This window comes from Alexandromys fortis, unplaced genomic scaffold, assembly GCF_014885135.2.
Source record: "Alexandromys fortis isolate MF-2015 unplaced genomic scaffold, M_Fortis_MF-2015_v1.1 scaffold_2_1_26212458, whole genome shotgun sequence".
NCBI lineage: Eukaryota > Metazoa > Chordata > Mammalia > Rodentia > Cricetidae > Alexandromys > Alexandromys fortis.
The window spans coordinates 17,223,993-17,244,361 of NW_026067930.1; the positions used below are offsets into that span (position 1 = coordinate 17,223,993).

At 38.6% G+C, this 20,369-nt stretch overlaps 1 protein-coding gene across 1 annotated transcript in view; it reads left to right on the forward strand.

Moving 5' to 3' along the window:
- Has2 (hyaluronan synthase 2) overlaps positions 1 to 19,922 on the forward strand; it is a 25,483-nt gene extending 5,561 nt beyond the window's left edge. The window contains exons 2-4 of the mRNA XM_050145418.1: positions 6,037 to 6,663; positions 15,496 to 15,597; positions 17,083 to 19,922. Of these exons, the coding sequence (XP_050001375.1) occupies positions 6,037 to 6,663; positions 15,496 to 15,597; positions 17,083 to 18,012 (1,659 nt within the window). The 3' untranslated portion in view covers positions 18,013 to 19,922. The remainder of the gene's footprint in view (positions 1 to 6,036; positions 6,664 to 15,495; positions 15,598 to 17,082) is intronic.
- Positions 19,923 to 20,369: the final 447 nt, after the last annotated feature.

Here is a 20,369-nt window from a genome sequence, read left to right on the forward strand (position 1 = left end):
ATATTGGTCACAAGTTCGAGTCTTTAATGGATTTAAAAACATAATGAGGAGGAGAGGAAGAAGTGGACTTTATAATTATTATTCTTTGTTTGCATTAAAACTGACTTGTACAACAATAGTGACTAAAAGAACCATTTTTTTAAATATGCACCATATTTCAAGCAAAGCATTTTATATGTGCTCCATCTTTCAAAATGGTGTTATTCACAATTCTCTCATAGACCAGGAATGAAGTTCAAGGAATGTATATTTTCATGGAGTGAATATGGTAAAGGCCATGGAAATGGAGGATTTACTGTAATCCATGTTTATCTATGATACTGATGGCAGCAATACTAAAATGAATGAACCTTAATGTTATTTCTCAAAATTTGAAGTTCCATTAGATAAATTGAGCAATCACATAGCATCTTCACAGAGCTTTCGAAAGTTTGTTGTAAAGACAGATAGTCGCTGTATAACCAAGCTTGCACTGAATCAACTTGTTCTAACCCCTCATTCTTCTGTTCTGTTTATCATGCCACATTTCATTAATTGTTCACTAACAAGCAGCAGTGGGTTACAAGGAAGACAAATGAAGATAATTAGGTCATTACTGGTGTGAAAATTATCAGTATAAAGATTTAATAGAAGGCTATTTTTTTAAGTATTTAAATGAGCTTCTCTGTCAATCTCATTATCTCCTTTGCACTCCATATGATAAGTCTACTGCATAGCTTAAGAAATTGAAGTCAGCTTATCTTATGTACCTTGTTCAAGGTTACCCAATGGTTAAATGGAGGAGCTGGGATTATATCTCAACTCAGTCTGTTGCTTTTGGCCAAATTCTATGGGTGAATAACAAAGCTGGGATTTGAACATAAGTATACCTGATTTAAAACTTTTGCTAATCTAGCCAATGCTTCATAATCTCTCTAGATGAAGAAACAACACATATGCACACACACACACACACAGATAATCACAACCACAATTACAAGTCATTAGAGCCAAAAGATAAAGCTGTGTGAGGACTAATGAGCACAATAGGACTACAGAGGATAGTCTTTTGGCCCATAAAAGATAATTCTCCTATCCCTCACAGCCCTGTACTTATAAAGTTGTTCAGATCATGAGTCATAATTGCTCTGGATGCTCTTGGAGACCACGCCTATCTCTGTCTTTATTATCTTTATTGCCCCCAAATCTTCTAGAGCAGGTCTGGGACTCCTCTCAGCCATTAAACTGTACATACTGGAAGGTACCATTTGACCTACTGTCTGCTGCTTTTCCCAGATGATCCCCAGAGCAAATGCGGAAGGACGCTGTGTAAAGTCTATGGGAACTCAGTTCTCAACATGGTACTAAGACAAGGAGAACCGCTGATATCCTCTCTTCCTCTGGTCTTTATGTCATTAAAGGTCAAGGGTGAGGATAGGCTCTGATGCTTTCTGACCCAGGGTTCCGCGTGGGGAGATGGACTACAAGTAAAGCCTTCTGTCTGTGCCACAGGTGGCAGCATTGGAAACAGTAGCCTCTTTCTCATGGCGAGACAGGATTTCTGCTGCTGGCATTAAAATTGCACTTGCTTAGATGGGCCAGTATCTTATTTGGAAGCAATACTGTTCTTTATCCCTTTAGGTTGAATGCATATGGAAAAGTATACAAGCCCAGCAGTTTTTGAATATTGACTGGCTATATATATGAACCCATATGATTGTTCATTCTCTACACACTACAATGACGGGGACACATCTTAAAGTTCTCCTCTAATCTTCCCTTATGCCATACAGATTTTTTTTTTTTTAGCTAGAAACAAAAGTCTTCTCATAAGGATTCAAATTTTTCTCACCAAATGCTTTCTGCATTTAAGGCACTGTGTGGGTACCATGCCTGGTTTGTAACTTTGGGCAGGTAATTTCAATACTCAGTGTCTAGGTTTCTTTGTCATATACACGCATTCTTGTGTGTGATTAATAATATGTTTGCCACCTCAAGACATTAAGATGAAATAAGATCATGCCTTAAAGTAAAACAAAAGCTTTTCTTTTCTACTTAAAGCCCAATAAATGACAAATAACTATTAGCTGCCAATACATAGAGGGTAATGATAATGACAATTTTGATTACATTCACTCATTAGAGTGAATACTATCTGTAAATTAGGCAGGGTTTTATGTCATTACATACATTAGTTAAACAGCAGATAGATAAATATCTGGATGGGCAGATGATAGATAGATAGATAGATAGATAGATAGATAGATAGATAGATAGATAGATGCATGATGCATGGATGGATGGAGATGTGAGTCTATACTGCATTAGAATAATCCATTCTCTTACAGTTTGTTCTGACCTACATTTCTAGGGAGAATAAACACTATTAAATAGTTGCTATCAAGCCCAAGTACAGTAGCAAGCCAAAAGCCAGTGGGCTAAAATCTGATCCTGCCACTCTCCAAATTCAAGTTTTATATTTTACATATTCACAGAATGCAAATTTCTAAATTATCTCTCTTAGGATCTAGGCCTGAAATAACCCAGCTTCTCTAATTCAAGAGAAAAGGCACATAGACATGTTCTTTTTTTAGTTGGAAAGTTGGTTTGTGTAACAGAGTGTTTGAATTAATGATTGTCTTAGAAACTTTATACATATGGTGCCCACATCTATGAAGTTACTCAGAGCAATTGAAAAACCACACACACACACACACACACACACACACACACCCTGTGTGTCTCTCTGATTCGATGCATCCACATGGTAAGAAAAAGGCTTTACAATGTGCCTTTTGCCCTCTGGCCCACTGGGAGATGCTCTGTGTGTCTCTCCCGACAGAACTGAGCACGGGATTATAAAGGTTCAATTCTAACCGCATTATTGCTGTGTGTTAGCAACTTTCCCAGGCTTCAAAAGGACATTCTGTAGACGCCTATGATGTAAGAGGGTGTTCCCCCCTCAGCTGTGGCCAGCAGATGCTCTGTGAGCACTCTCTACGTCCATGTGTGCTGATAAAAAGCAAGGAAAATGTGAATAATGGGAGAACAGCAGACTGTTCTTTCACTGGGGATGGGGATTCTAAATGCAAGCTGAGCACACACTTAAGCTTCTCCCTGGCAAATGCTTGGGTCCCTTTGAAAATGTTTCACTCTTGTGAGAATGACTCATGTCTTGGAAATGACAAGCTCCAAGTCTGCTGCTTGCAGCACCTTTAGGCATCAGTTAGTGTGGCCTCCGGGAGCATTCAGCATCCTATTAACTGTGTTCATGAACAAGGGATGAGGTCCCTGCTCACCACTCACTGAAAACTCTGAGGCTCACTCTCTTCCAGTGGACTCAGCTTCCCATTTGCTTTAAGGCTGCTGCTCTCTGATCCCCATATCAAGCATCGCAGTGTCTTGTATAGCTGCTGGAAGTGGAACTCACATCTTTATTTTGCTCTGAATGTTTTTCAGCTTCCTAGCCAACAGGCCCTTTGAAGGAGGCTGTGGTTCTGGCGTGTAGAAACGCTTGCCACTCTGTGTCACTTTGTCCCCTTAGCACAGTGTTTCAAAGAGTTTGATGAGCATGATCATTTCCGTTTAACAGAAGGAAATGGTGTCTACAAGATAGAAGAATAGGCAGCACTTTGATCTCTGGCCTCTGTTGCGTGACCTTGGTTATAATAATTAGGGTTAATGAGATCCAAAAATCTATAACAGTCAGTTTAAAATAAATAAAACAAAACCCTGTGAGTTAGCTATTGGTGACGTAGGTCCGTGCATCGACCTTGATAGATGAAGGACTGCATTCCTTCATATTTAATGCAATGACCAACCTCCCCTTTTATCTTGGTGTGATTTATATCCCAGAACCTTACTGATACATATTCAAACCATAGGAATATAAAGAAAGATTGGAGGGAGACTATCTTCTTTTTAAAAACTTTTTTTTCTCCTTCTAGAAGAGCCATCCTTAAACTTCCACAGGCCACAGCGTTGTAGCTTTACTACATTGTCTGTGGACAAGGAAAGGTAACAGCTTTGGTGGCTAAACCCATCAAAATTTCTGAGAAGTCTAGTGCACACCCAGGCAAGAATGATTAGATGCAATAAAATGTGAAGATAGCTACACAGTTGCCAAAACCAAGATGATACTTCTTTCTAGGGGATATTCATCTTTACGTTTTGATAAGGATTAGGAGACTATAAATAACATCTGAGAGAAGAAGCTTTATAGAGATAATTGATTTACCAAATTTTTCATTTAAAATAAATTCATTCAATTTCTAAAGTTAGTTGGACTATAAAATTATTATGTATTAATGATATGTAAATATGACCCATTCTCAAAGTAGGTGTGAAAACCAACAAAGGAACACTGCATTTATAACAATTATGCATCTTACGGTAGTTCATACCTAGAAGGGAATAATGCTGTAAAGTAAGATATAAGAAGGGTTATGAAGCAAAATTTTAATGCTTAGTATCAGAAATTGTTTAGGAAACACAGGGAAAGAAATGGCTCTCTAGTACTAAATTGTTTAAAACCTTATTTAGGCAGATGTGCACAGGCTTTGGACATTCACTGTCCAGGTGACTTGGCAATAGACCTTGTCTCAGAAAGAAAAAAGCGGGATGGAAGGTAAACAGCAATGTTGGCATGACCAACCCTGAAGGTTGTCATCTGGTTTCTACATGCATTCACACACAGGTGCACATGTACTTGGACACACAAAATCACACACATAGCCCCCACCCAACAACCTTATTTAGGACACATGCAGAAATTAGGGGTGAAATGAGAACTGAAACAGGCTTAAGGTTTGACCTCCTAGATTTTTTTTTTTTTGATAGGGTGGATTTTCAGCTCTTGGAATCCAGCAGAATGTAACCAGTAATACTATGGATTTTGTTCTATGATGCTACTGTTGCTTCTCTGATCTTCAGGACTGTCAGGACCACCTGACACTGGTGGGAGGAAGGAGCAGACAGACATATGAGTACCGTATCTTGGAAAGATCTTTACACAGGACATCTAGGGGTAATGGATTTTAATGTCAAAGGGGGATTTGTAAAATGTGAGCATTGTCATCAAACAGGTCTCAAATAGCAAACATATGCACAAACAAAAGCACCGGGATCCAGGAAAACAAGACGATGCTTGCTAGGTCACAGCACTAACGGATGAACTAGTCCTAGTACACTGTATTCCTAGTCTCTAACCTCATCCCGCTTGGTGGAGATGTGAGCCTAGGGATGCACATGAGAGATGAAATGAAGTCACACTTGGGAAGGTCAGCAGAATCTTCTTTGGATTTCCTACTCATCAGTAATTAGGAGCCAAAGAAAGCATTGGGCAGGCAAGAAGATTGCTTTAGGAAATTTTAGTGTGATGCCTAGTTGCTGCTCTATACAAAGGGAGGTAGCTGCCTTGGCCAGAGGACCTAAGACAACTAGAGCAATGCATCCAGGTATGAGTTTAATGCGTTGCAGCATTTATGGCCCTACCCATTCATTTGATTCTTGAAACAGTCTTGTGCTATCTGGGCATCTTGACTTGAAGATAAGCCCTTGTGGCAACATAGCAAGTTAAGTGAGAAACTCAATGTTATAATTCCTGACTGTTGTGGGGGGGAGGGGCATGCCGAATCCCTTTGCTAGTTGAGGAGCCATTGGCAGTTGATGGCTACTGGAAAAATACTCAGTTTTCATCAGGAATGCAGACCCTGATGGGTTGTCATGCTCCAGTGGATGGCGCCATATTTATGAACACATTGGCAGTACTAAGTGGACTAAGCAGGTTAAAAAATGTTTTTTAAAGTTCATGAAGTTGGGAGAGGAACATGGTGGTGGCAGGAAGAGTTGTAAAGAAGGAAATAGGTAGCAATATTTATCAAGTCCATTGAATACAAGTATGAAATTATCAAACAATAATCTAAAATGAATAAAAATAAAGGGGGGAATCCCTAAATGCTTCTTGTACAGTGCTCCCTACCACCCATAATGCTTGTATGTGATAAGCATGAGGCAAGAATGGTTAACCACAAACAAGTGTCTCTGCTTACATTCCAGATGCATTGTGAGAGGTTTCTATGTGTCCTGAGAATAATTGGAACTACACTTTTTGGAGTCTCTCTCCTCCTCGGAATCACAGCTGCTTATATTGTTGGCTACCAGTTTATCCAAACGGATAATTACTATTTCTCCTTTGGACTCTATGGTGCCTTTTTAGCATCACACCTCATCATCCAAAGCCTCTTTGCCTTCCTGGAACACCGGAAAATGAAAAAGTCCCTTGAGACCCCCATTAAATTGAACAAAACCGTCGCTCTTTGCATCGCGGCATATCAAGAAGACCCTGACTACTTACGGAAATGCTTGCAATCTGTGAAAAGGCTGACCTACCCTGGAATTAAGGTTGTGATGGTCATCGACGGGAACTCGGATGATGACCTTTACATGATGGACATCTTCAGTGAAATCATGGGCAGGGACAAATCAGCCACTTACATCTGGAAGAACAACTACCACGAAAAGGGACCTGGGGAGACAGAAGAGTCCCATAAAGAAAGCTCACAGCATGTAACCCAATTGGTCTTGTCTAACAAGAGCATTTGCATCATGCAAAAATGGGGCGGAAAGAGAGAAGTCATGTACACAGCCTTCAGAGCCCTGGGACGAAGTGTGGATTATGTACAGGTAGGTCTGAGAATGCCTGCCAGGGCAAACATACGTCGAAATAAAGCAGCTGTTGTGTCTCCCCAGTCGTATGCTATAGCCCATCCTTGTCCCTTCGGAACACAGTGCTCCTTTCAGTCCTTTGGAAAACAGCATGACCGTTGAAAGTGCATTTTGAACGACAGAAAAAAAAAAACTTGTAAAACTATTAAGAGCACCTATGAAAGTGCTTCCTTGTCTATGCAATTGGTTAGAAATTGGAATTATTTGGACAGGAGAGCCCTCCTTTCGTGCTCTTCCTTTTCCTTATTTCTTCTCTGTCCCTCTGGATTCTGCCAAATAAAACCTAGTCCATGCTGTTTAAACACACACACACACACACACACACACACACACACACACACACACACCAGCAGCTTCTCTGTAAGATAATTGCCTGTGCCGAAGTGTAAAGGTCTTGAAAAAAAGCTGCAGACTAGAAAATGATTGGTGTGTAGACGCAATAAAAGGGGAGTGGTAAAAATGACTTTGATTTTAAAAAGAGCAAGAACTGTAAAATTGAGAGGGAGAAAGGAAAAGGAGGGGCAAACCAAACCGTCGTAGAGGGAGCAAAACCAATGTAATGTTTATTTCACTCCCAAACAGCATTACCTCACTGCAACTTGACCTTTGAAAGAGTTTGGGATGATGTGTGCTTGCTGGAAAATTAGGCAGGCTGTGTCTCTCCTTAATTCCCTTCTAGCTCCGTGGAAGGTTTCTCCTCCCTCGGTTCATACTGAGGATGTGGCAATCTTCTCATTTTAATTTGTTTTCATCTTCTTTCGTTAGATTTTGACCATGATGAAACCAAGCATTGAGGAGTATGTCTGATGTAGGGAAGCCACTGGAACCCTTCATCCTCATAGAAGTGAAACCCTTTTTTCCTGTTTTTAGCAGTGGGATCCTATTGTTCAGGGAGATCTTTCCCTGACACATATCATGTTCCCAGGTGTAATAATGAGATGGGATTAAGGAATGATTTTAGGGTCATTGCCTGGGGATCTAATTACAGGGATTGTTAGCTATTGACTGCAAAATCCCATCTCCTTGAGCCTCAGTTTACCAGATACAATAAGCCGATATTAAAAGTATTTTAAAATAATTAGATCAAACAATACATCCCTAGGGCTTAGCAAAAGTTACAAGGTTATTACCAACATAACTAAAGATGTTATTATAAATGTGTTGTTTATTATAGTACCCTCCAATTTATCCTAAAATATATGGTATGCACCATCTGTTGTCGTGGGTTAATTTCAGATAGTGTGGGAAGAGTAGGAGGTATTTCACTGGTTCCCATTTGCATATTCATATAATTTTTTGTGGAGTCAGCACTGTTCCCCTCTCATTTCTCTCTTAATTTCTCAATGGTAGAACTTTTGCTATTAAGGGAGTTTCAGTTATTTCTGGACATTTGATGCTTACATGCTATAGCTTTTGGTCTAGATAGGAAGATGATAAGGCATTTCCCAAGAAAGGTATGACAGATAGCTTAGAGCACAAAGAATAAAGCTTTGTGCCTTACATGAGAAAACATCTGCTTTGATATTTTGCTTTTAATTCTAGTTAAATTCGTCAGTTCCAAGGCAGACATCATTGTGCGCATTGATTCTTCCTTTTTCTTAACCTGCTCCTCCCAAACCCCCTTCTCCCCATCATTCTTGTTTTGATCTTTGTTTGTTTCCTTGACAACTTTGCGCTGTGCTTGTCCAGGAAAAAGTCATAAGGAGTAGGAAAGGATGGAATAGCCTTTCTGCTGGAGTCTTTCTCCAGACTAAACTTTCTAAAAGACTGACCCCAGCAGCTGCTGGTGTCTAGGCTCCGAGGCCTCCTGAGACTCTTCATGCAGTTGCAAGCATACAAACAAGAGAAAACAATATTTAGTATCCCAAACCTGAGCATTCCTCCCTATGCCATCCCCCAAGGAGCCTCCTGAAAGATAACCTTGCTTGACTACAAAATGGCAGCTACTTAAGGTTCAAACTCAGTACTGAATGATCTAATTTTCTCTTATGACTGAGCCCAAGTTTGGAAACTGTAAAGCAGAGGCCACATTAAGGCAGGAAGGAGAGAGGTGCGGAGACAGTCGTGACAGGTATGGCTGGAGATTGAACTTAGTGGGCAAGAGCCTTAAGGAGAGTAGGACGCAATGGCTCATGGGTAAGATGCGGGGACTGGAGGTCTAAGGAAGAAGCTGTGACCATCTGTGTGCTTGCTAGACAATACTGACTCACCATGGAGAGGTGTGGCCAAGATATTTGGGTTCTAGTCACAGCCAGTCTTTAATGCTCCTCAGTACTCTGTGAACTTGATTTGGAGTTTCTGGCTTATTGTTCTCATGACCTATTATTTCATATCTTCACCACGCTCCCAGTTCACCATCCAAACTCCTCCCTGTGTAACTACTAACAGATGATCTCACCTCCCACGAAGGAGAAACCCAATAATACTGAATGTTCTTAAAGCCTTCTCTACCCTCTTTTGTGTTTCCTGTTTCAGTAACATCCAATCTAACTTGAATTTCTGTGTCAGTGCTATCCTTTATAGTTAATCTCCAGGAACCCTAGAGTTCTTCTGGTCTGCAGGAATAAGGCTTCAGAAATTGTGCACTCTCCCCCACCCCATTTTTTTTTTCTTGACTGACTACTGTTCTCGACTTGTAGCCTTTCAAACATCTACCTCTGTGCCAGAAGACTGATGAAGTCCTGGTCCAGGGAAAGGTAGTGTAGTAGCGGTTTACCCGCAATAGTGCTGGTTGCTCTCAGAGATGGAACAGGTATAAAAACAGAACAAGAACATAAAGCGAGAATACACAATGAAAGGAAAATAAACTTTATGTGTGGGGGAGGGAGAGTAAAGAAGTGCCATGTCCTCATGGATTCTATAGTCTACATTTTCTTTTTTTTTTCTGCTCTTTAAGATTTATCTCTTTTCTCCAAATCAATATTCTAAGAGTTTTGGGAGTCATATACATGAACACAATGAGAAAAAAATATGTTTAAGTCAATATACATGACTTAACTGGGGTCAAAGAAGGTGATACTTTGCTTTTTTGTTTTAATAATTGTCTTTACATCCATTTTGTGCCATGATATCTACATTTTTCTTCTTTTTGTTGATAATTTAGTTTTTAAATTGACCCCAAGTATAGAGGTTTTTTTGTAATTTAAAATATAAGAAATCTATTATATGCCTCATGGAGATGAGTTTTCTCCAGGCCATGAATTCAGTGTTAATACTCAATAATACTCCTTAAATTAAGAGACATTTAAAAAAAAGTACAAGCACACACAAGGTCATGCATTTATCAGGTATATACCTATATAAAGTTCTTAAACAACTACTAGTAAAAATGTTAAAAATAAAGAGTTGAAAATATGACCAGAGACACTTAACCCTGTATTTCTGCTAGAAATAGTTTAACAACTGTTAATACTGATTATGAAAAAATTATAGAACACAGATATCATAAGTAATGATAACTGCTGTGTGACATTTACCTATTTTCAATTCTGTGTAGAAAGTCTAAGAAACTGAAATATTCCCACAACAGTGTTGAGAACAATGTATGTGGAGAGAGAAGATTGAAATAGGAATAAGGGGATCCAGGTCTGTTGCTAGTTTGCTGTGAACTTGGCCCCAGCTGAATCCATTTTAAATGGTAGAACTCATGATTGAGAAGTCCTTTTCAGATCAAGGCTGAAGTTAGTACCATTTTCATTCCTCCCACCTTCTGAGAGTTTCTACCAAAGCATTGAAGCTCTACTAGAGTGAGGTAAAAGATGAGGCCCGAATCATATCAGCTTCCTGTATCTGTCACTATCGTGGTTCTCAATTTCACTTTGTTTCTTGAGGCAAAAGATATGATAAATTAGGTTTAAGTATTAGAAGGTGCATATCTCTTAAAGCATCACAGAGAACCCCCCCCCCAAAGATGTGCAACCTTTGTTTTTCAGAATTTCGTTTAATTTATTCTTTGTTCCTTATTCCCCACTACCCCTCACCTCCTATCAAGTAAAAAGCCTGCACACAGCCTGCCTGTAGCTTCAGGTGGGGCAGAGATGAACAAATCCCTGAAGCTCATTGGATAGACAGTCAATTTAGCCCAATTCATGAGCTTTAGGGTTGATGAGAAACCCTGTCTCCAAAAATAAATGTGGAGATCTATTAAGAAAGATACTCAGAGCCCTCAGGCCTTCACATCCAAGAACACACATGTTCACAGGCACCTCCACTCACTTGTACACCCCTGCACTAAGAAGTACATACGCACATCATATCAACAAAACTCATAACCATAAAGAAGGGAACAAGAGCTGGACCTGGTGTCATACATCTATAATCTTAGCAGAGGGAAGGTTGAAGGAGGATCATGTATATGAGGCCTGCCTGAGCTGTATGGTGAGCTCTTCTCTTGAAACAAACAAAAACACATGAAGGGAATGAGGAAATCTCAGAATGGGGCCCTTAAATCAGGGTTATATCCAAGGACTCAACTTTGGGGAACAAAGCCAATTGAAAAGTTAAAGGGATCGCTATGTATCACAACCAAGTCATGTATTAATTATGGTCGAATACAAACTACTCTTCACATTTTGCACTTCTTTCCACCAAACTATAACTCAATCAAAGATTTTTTCCCCTGTTGGCTTTAGATCACTGTGTCATCTAAATTTTTCAGGTGTTTGTGAAGCTCTGGGTTCCCTTTGCTTCAGGGGTGGGGGTCATAATTTAGCTAAACTAACTTTAACAAGAGTTCTTTCTTGGAAGTAGAGACATGAATTTATATCTCTGCATTTTGTTTGTTATACTTCTTCATGTATATCTTTTCTTTTCATTACTTACTGTGAATACCCATTACTAAATTATATATATATATATATATATATACATATATATATATAAAATCTTATCAAGAAGCCATTCTGACAAGGTATGATAAGGATAATAGCAATCTATATGTTTGTCTTGAGGGATAGAAATTCAGCTGAGGGGTTCAAGTTAAGAACCTGGCCCAAGTTTATGTAACTGGCAGATTGTAGATTGGGAATGGTTCTACTTTCATTCTAAAATCTTGTGTGGTGCTTTTGTTTGACCCCCTACCCCCCTCTCTGTCTATCTCATCTTTCTTCCTTTATTTTCCTTTGGTTTTGGAGACTAAACCCAGGGCTTTTGCTTTCTAGGTGAGTGTTCTACCACTACATTGAATATCAACCTGTTCTTTGCTTTCCCTTGTGTATTTCCTATGGCAAATCATTAGGGGAGTTCAGGGAGAGTGGCACCATCTTCTGTCTCCTAATTTTTAACCATCTGTGAGGGTTTTTTGCTGTTATCTTTTTCTATTTGTTTCATTTTTTTTCCTCACTCTTGGCCTCTTTCATCTACAGATATTGGTTGGGATAGAGGAGCAAAATTTCCATTTGCTTTGTAATTACTTTGTAACAGGAAACAAAACCCAATTCCACACACTCTAGAAATAATTGAATTTTCTCAAGGTTTAAATGAAAAGTCAAGGTTAAGATGAAGAGTCAAGATGAAAATGGAGGTTCAAGGTTAAGATGAAGCGTCAAGATCAAGAGAGAGTTGAACTGGAAAAGCAAACACCAGAAGAGGTCTTGATTTCTTTTCAACTTTTATTCCTCACGAAAGTTAACTACAGCAATTTCAAATTTCTGCTTGATGTGCTGGGTTTTCACCACTCTTTGAGATGAAATATGAACTACAGAGGTGATCCATTAGTGAAACTGAAAGGAAAGACCTTTTTAAAAGTCTGAGTGAAACATAGAGACTTTGCCTTTAGACTTGGGTCTTAGAATATGACAGGCATTGGTGGGCAAGCATTCTTGTGAAGGGCTCCAATTAGAATGTCATGAGGTTCCCAGCTATTATAGATCGTTCCACATAAACTACAGTCTGTTTACATAAGAGATCTACATGTAATCAAGTCTTGTGTCTCTTTTTGTGCTTCTCTATATTGAACACTCTCCATAGAACAAAGATATTTTAGGTTTGGGTTCCCTTAAGAAGTAAATCATTTAAGGACTACTTACTACATTATAATAACGGCCTACAGTGCTTTTTAGTACATGCAGTGTTTATGTATTCATGGTCTTACTAATAATATACTGTGATTGTGATAAGGTGAAAGCCATGCACTAGGAAAATACAAGGCTCAAGAATTTAGGTTTCTTGGTTCTGCAAACATTTGTTCTTAAAGTAGACAGTCTTGACTATAGAAAATCTCTACAGTAGTTGACATTCTCTGCTCTATGAGTCACCACTCTTTGCAGCATATGGAGAAGAACATAACCTGTGAAAAGCCTGCATAGGTAAAATTGGGATTTAAAACATCTCATCTCAGTGTTGCTGTTACTTTTGGGAAAGCAGAGCCTTTTCGTGCAACTACTTACTTTAAACCCAAGGTTGGCAAGCGTTGCTTGTAAAACACTGAAGAGCAAATATTATGTTTTGCAACTGTTTGACCTCATTGCAGTGTGAACACAGCGGAAGATAACAGGCACACAAACAAGCGTGGTTGGATGCCAATTTCATCTAATTTACGTACATGACAAAATATCCTTCTTTTGTTTCTTTTCAAATTCAAACACATAAAATCATCTTAATCCTTTGGCAACAGACAAACAGGTGGCAGGTTGGTCTTTACCTAAAGCCCCTGATTTACCAATCCCTTAATATTAAGGAGAGATATAGGAGGCATTGTTAACTCTTGGCTGGGCGTGAGAAACAGAGAGGAGAGGATTGGTCTTTCGGGGGTTCAACTGAAGTGGTTGTTTCTTCCCAATAGTGGGTTGCACACTGGAACGTTAATTCCCCTTATTTTATTCAGAAGTTGTTATTCCTCTTCATTGCTGTTATCTGCTGCTGAGAAATCTTGTAACTAACAATTATGTGCTTCAGCTGTTCACAGTCATACCCTAGCATGGACAAAGACTTTTGAGCTGTGCCCTGGCTCCTGGGTGCAGATCACATCCTATAGCTTTTCTCGACGCAAGTTTCAGCGGCTCATAGACTTCTGCTGTATGTCTGTCCTGGGTTCTAATCTTGAGCTAGGCAGCCAAAATATGCTTTGTACATGTTCTTAACTAGTGAGGAGAAAACTAGGAACAATGTCTTGTTAGATGAAGGTTAAGGACTAAAGCTGTATTCGTCACATCTTATTAAGTAAATCTTCTTGTGCCCCTGAGCGCACAAGCTATTTCCAACTGGCAAAGGCAAGGTTTCTGGTTGGCATTGAGTCACTACACAGAGTCCAGACACTGAAATTCTTTAAAGCTCTTAAATCCTACGATAACAAACCCCTTCCCGGGAGATTTCTGAGAACTTTTCCGCTAGATATAGCTAAGTTCACCATACTAACAGCCTCTCTCAGAGACTGTCTGGAGTTCTGTTTGCAAAATGGGAGGGGCCTACTTAAATATGATGAACTTCAGAGATTCAGTTCAAGTTCAGTCATTTCAAAGTGGAGGTTCCTCTTGCTTGCTCATGCTCAGAAGCAGGCGGGGTTACTTGAATATTACTTTTGGATTTCTCCCTTCCTGTTGTTTTAAGCTTATTTTAGCCTTTGGTTTACCATTCCTGACTTAAGTCAATAGAGGTAGATGTGTCTTTAACTTTGGAGGCTGGAGTCTAAAGGTGGGCTGGACTTGTGCCTTTACCTCTGTCCCCTTGGCCCAGACCTCCAGCCCAGCCTGTAGGCTTAGGAAAATTTGTAATAGACAAGCCATGAGAGAGACAAACTTATTTTTTGGTTGACTTTATGTAGCTTCCTCAGGCTTGGAACACGTGGGCTTAAAACTGTTAGTGAAGTCTTGTGTTCTAGAAGAAAAAGCCGAGACATCCCTCTGCCTATTTTGTCCTCCTCAGCATAAATGACTATATTGATCCTAAATGTAATTTTCAAAAATCAACACAACAGCATAAATAACCACAACAAGAATAACGGACAGACTTTTAATTTGTAAAGAAGTGCTTCCACTTAGTAAAATAATAACAACAAAACATTTAAATCCATAAATTAAGTCCAAATTCATTGTAATTACTTAAATATGAAGTGATACATTTGTCTACATTATTTAAATCCATAAATTCCAATACTGCATTCAAATAATTGTTTCCAGCAATCTTCATTAGCAAGGAATCTTTTCAGAAAAAAGCCATTAATAAAGCTGAAAGAAATAAGTTTTTAAAATGTTGGGATTCCTTAGAAATAAGATGAATGGTTCATACTACATATAATAAATGTCTTTAGCTCCTGAGATTCCATGCTTCTATAACTTATTAATTTTCTTCGATTATTTTCAAGGAAATTTGGAGACTTTGAAAAATTGCCCATTTTGATTATAAATGTGGTTATATGTTTTTTGATAATGGTAATAAACTCTGAAAATGAATTTTAGGTGACTTTTGTACCTGGGCAAACATTGTAGAGTATACTCATATAAACTAAAATGGCCACAAAGCCGCTAGATAATATAATCTGATGAGCCCACCTGCCAACACCTCACCCATCTTTGATCAAAAGATCATTGCACTGCAGTGACTGTAAATAGGAAAAATCTGCTGCTTAGTCACGCTCAATGACCTTTTGAGCTAGCCTGCCTCACACTGCACTGATATCGATAAAGACCTGTCTACCTGGGGCCTGATAAGCAGAATCCTCTGCCACACTTGTCACCCTTCATGACAGCAGGTTTGTGACAACAAGGCTAAAAGTACAGTACAGAAGCTCCTCTGTGACTGAGGGCCAATCAATCGTGTTCCTCTTTCCGTAATTTCCGGCTTTCTCCTTTGCAGGTGTGTGATTCAGACACCATGCTTGACCCTGCCTCATCTGTGGAGATGGTGAAAGTTCTAGAAGAAGACCCAATGGTCGGAGGTGTTGGGGGAGATGTCCAGGTACGTGTGGCTTCATTTTTTTTTTTTTTTTGGTATACAACAGCTTTAGTAGCACTAACATCTCGATTCATTCAATGTTTATTGGCTCAATGTTCCATGGTCTTGGTGCTGGACACATGTAAGATTTTCTTATCTGACTCGAAATAATTGGGGATGTCTATTCTCAGTCTTGGGTATATCGCATGTGTTCTTGGTGACTGATAAGTTACATATAACGTAAATGCACAGATGAAAAAGGAACAGCAGGCAATCTCCAGCCACAAGTTAATATTCAAACCATACTAACATATGATAAGGCAGTTATTTAGCCACAGAAGTCATGAAATGGAAGTATATTCAGGAACGGATGATATATTGTACAGCTCTACATTTAGACATCTGGCCACTCTGTGGTGAGTTAAAATTACAAAATGAAAGGTCTTAAGAGATGATTGAATTGGTAAGAGCGTTCGCTGCTTTTGCAGAGAATCTGACTACAGTATCTAGCACTCACAAGATGACTCACATCCATCATAACTCAAATTCCAAGAACTCTGTTGTCATTTTCTGATTCTTGTAGGCACTGCATACATATAATGGACATCCACACAGATAGAAAAGCACTCGTGCACATAGAAATTGTAAAAAAAATATAAACTGAAAAACAAAGATTAAAAAGAGAAATAGTAATTCAAATTTACACCAGTAATAATAAACAGAGACAAAATTAACGTGTCCTGTCGTTTACTAGTATTGGAGAAACAATTATTAATGACAGAATACTGAAGTTTCTTGGATAGAAATGCAAGCATGCGAAAATATGTAAAGGTAAAATAAGAATTCCTTGTAAGTATAGTATTCAATCTTAACACCAGATGAGAAGTACAAAGAAAATAAACCTCTAAATGGAGATTTGTACTGTGACCCATGCATGCATGCTTGTTACTAAAGTCTATGATAAAACATCATATTAAGGCAAACAAAGAAATAACCTGGTGATTAAAAAAAGGAGAGATGCATACAAAATTTAGATAGAACTAATTATTTTGGGGATTGTTTTATCTCTTGGAATTAATAAATGGAAAAGGAAAGTGAACACATAAGGATTGAAAACTGGGACATTAACCAGATCAGAAGAATCCTAGCATGACCCTGTTTCTTCCATGAACTCACATGAACTGAACACCCAGCACAACACACCTAGGACCTTAACTCTTTCAATATTCGATCGCAATTTACAAAAACACATCTGGGAACATTTAAGGATTGATTATTGAGGCTTAAAATTATAACTAAATCCATTAATATACATACACGTACACGCAACTAATGCTTATTTCATTACACAAAACCCAAGAATACAAAATAAAAGAATATCAGAAAGAGGAAGGAAGCCAAAATAGAGTCACAGAGGAACAGATTTAATGCCAAGCAGTGATCTCAGTATACTTTGGCGTTTCTTGGTATTATTAAGATAAAGCTAACTTTTATTTTTTTAACTTGCAGATTTTAAACAAGTATGATTCCTGGATCTCCTTCCTCAGCAGTGTGAGATACTGGATGGCTTTTAATATAGAAAGAGCCTGCCAGTCTTATTTTGGGTGTGTCCAGTGCATAAGTGGGCCTCTGGGAATGTACAGAAACTCCCTACTGCATGAGTTTGTAGAAGACTGGTACAATCAGGAATTCATGGGCAACCAATGCAGTTTTGGTGATGATAGGCATCTTACCAACCGGGTGCTGAGTCTGGGCTATGCAACAAAATACACAGCTCGATCCAAGTGCCTTACTGAAACACCTATCGAGTATCTCAGATGGCTGAACCAGCAGACCCGTTGGAGCAAGTCCTACTTCCGAGAGTGGCTGTACAACGCCATGTGGTTTCACAAACATCACTTGTGGATGACCTACGAAGCTGTTATCACTGGATTCTTCCCTTTCTTTCTCATTGCCACAGTCATCCAGCTCTTCTACAGGGGTAAAATCTGGAACATCCTCCTCTTCCTGTTAACTGTCCAGCTAGTGGGTCTCATAAAGTCATCTTTTGCCAGCTGCCTTAGAGGAAACATTGTCATGGTCTTCATGTCTCTCTATTCAGTGTTATACATGTCAAGTCTACTTCCTGCCAAGATGTTCGCAATTGCAACCATAAACAAAGCCGGGTGGGGCACATCTGGAAGGAAAACCATTGTTGTCAATTTTATCGGACTTATTCCAGTGTCCGTGTGGTTTACAATTCTTCTCGGTGGTGTAATTTTCACCATTTACAAGGAATCGAAAAAGCCATTTTCCGAATCCAAACAGACTGTTCTCATTGTGGGAACCTTGATCTACGCATGCTACTGGGTCATGCTTTTGACTCTGTATGTGGTTCTCATCAACAAGTGTGGCAGGAGGAAGAAGGGACAACAGTACGACATGGTGCTTGACGTATGATCTCGCGATGATGCTTTCAGTCGCACATGGGGACACACACACACCTTAGCTCCTCAAGGGGTCGTACAGTATTGTGGCATCTCATAGGAGACATATCACTGCTGCTGGGACTTGAACAAGGACATCTGATGGCTTGACTTTTGATTCTGCCAAAGTAAATTGATACATCAGTAAGAACAAACTCAGATTTAACCCGAAACTCCTAGGAACACGGGATGACTTCTTTGTTTATGCACTTTCCCCTTACTGTGCATCCACCTGACAGTGTTTGTTCTATATACCTCACTAGCCATGCTTTATGTGGGTGATCATGGAAGAAAAGGATTCTGAAAACTCAAGGGAACATTTTTTTTCAACCTATACAACCTAACTTATGGACTGTTTTGATAGATGATTTTCTTTCTTTTTATTTTCTTTTTTTAAGAAAAAAAATGTTTGTCTTTAATTCTACCAAATGAAATGCCAAAGGAAAGTTTAAAGGCCACTGGCTATGCTGTATTTTGATATAATTGTACTGTGTTTTTACATTTTGTATGCCAATTTTTAAAACAAATTTCACATCATAGTCTATATTTTACTTCTCTGCCAAAATACACTTTTCTTTTCTTTTTTATAATAAAATAGGTTCTAAAAAAATCCATACTATAAAAATTAACCTGCCCAAAATGTGAAACTTGGTTGACCGATGTTCATGAAAGAATAAAATGATTCTCTCTTTCTCTACCTTTTACAATTGAATAGTTTATTTCTGTGAAAACATGTAAACTTTCAATATTCTAACTTTTTATTTCTTCTAGAAAGGGCCAAGATACATGTCAGCTTTTAGGTAATAATACATTACTCACACATGTACAAGAGCAAATCACTAAAGTTGAGGCCAAAAGGGTGGAAAAGTGCAATTTTTGATTATGATTCATTTTCAAAAGGGAATGCTAGTCTTTGAAAGAAAACACTGGGCACCTTGTACTGGATAAACATGAACATAAAAAACGCGTCATCCGTAGAGATGTGGACAGCATTTGTGTAGGCCTAGGAAAATAGAAAGCTGATAAAAATTTATCTCTGTGATTGGGACAAAGACAATGCAATTCATCAGAAGTTTTATTCTGTGGCCTGTATGTGACAGACCTTAACATAGACACATTAGATGCGTTTCCCCTGGTAGTGTCCGAGTTTGCCGATTCACACTGCATGGTGATGATGTTTACTTGAGTGAATTCAAACTAATAGAAAACACAATTCAGAACTGGCACGTTTATGTTCCAAGTGTCCTCTTTACTTCTCAGGAAGGGTATTTTTCTGAATTGTACAGGTAGTCTTCTCATCTCTTCCGTACTTGGCCTTCCTAAAATTATCCACATGTAGAAATGCCATTAAGAGTTAATTAGTATTATTAAGAACGGGTCCATACAGAAAACGACGACCCAGTTCCTCCACACTTGACTAACTGAGTTATTACGGGGCCTCCATTATTCAATTTGACTTTTCACATGATCTATCTTGCCTTGTGGCTGGTGCTGTGTATGCCTGTATCAAGCACACACTCAGAACACAAGAGTAGCTGGATAAAAGCATTGCGGTGAGGCAGATACAGAGTCGATGATCTGCTTCCTGAGTATGCAGACTTCCGTGTTACATCTCAACTGAAAAGACGCTGCATATTCTACCTTGTCAGTATAAAGAGGTTTGTTCACGTTCTGAAAAACTCAGACTCTCACTGCATGGACAGCTAGTGGAAAGCAAACACACCACGACAATAAATGAGACTAAAACTTGAGTTTGCCTTTTTAACTATTTATGTTCTAAGTTAAGCTTTGATAACGTTCAAATGTCAAATTTTCTCATTCTTATAAAAATTGAATTAATTGCCTTGTATTTATTTTAGCAATTATTCAATGTATTTCCATTATAGGATGTATAGTATAATTGATTTTTTTTGTAAATAAAATATTTTTGATAAGATTACCGTCTCTTTTTTCTAAGGGGAGGGGGGCTTACTTTTCTGACTATAAAGGTATATAAATCTAAAACTGGGTGTATAGAAAAATATCATGGCTGGTTAAAGATAATATGTCATCTAATGATTCATATACTGGGTGGAACTTTTTAAAATTGGTATGGTTTGGAAATTTGAAAATCCCCAAAGAGACAGAGAGATCATATTGACTAACATAGCCTTTGTCTCTGAATTCTTCTTCTATATTTCCTCCCTAGTTGCCCAAATGACAGAAAAATTTTATCATATTAATTTGTCACAACTGAAAAATAATCAGAGAAGTGAAGCAAAGCAATCAGCAAGTTTGCTAATCATTGTATTACTTATACTAAATAACACAACTGCAAAGTAATTCAAATCG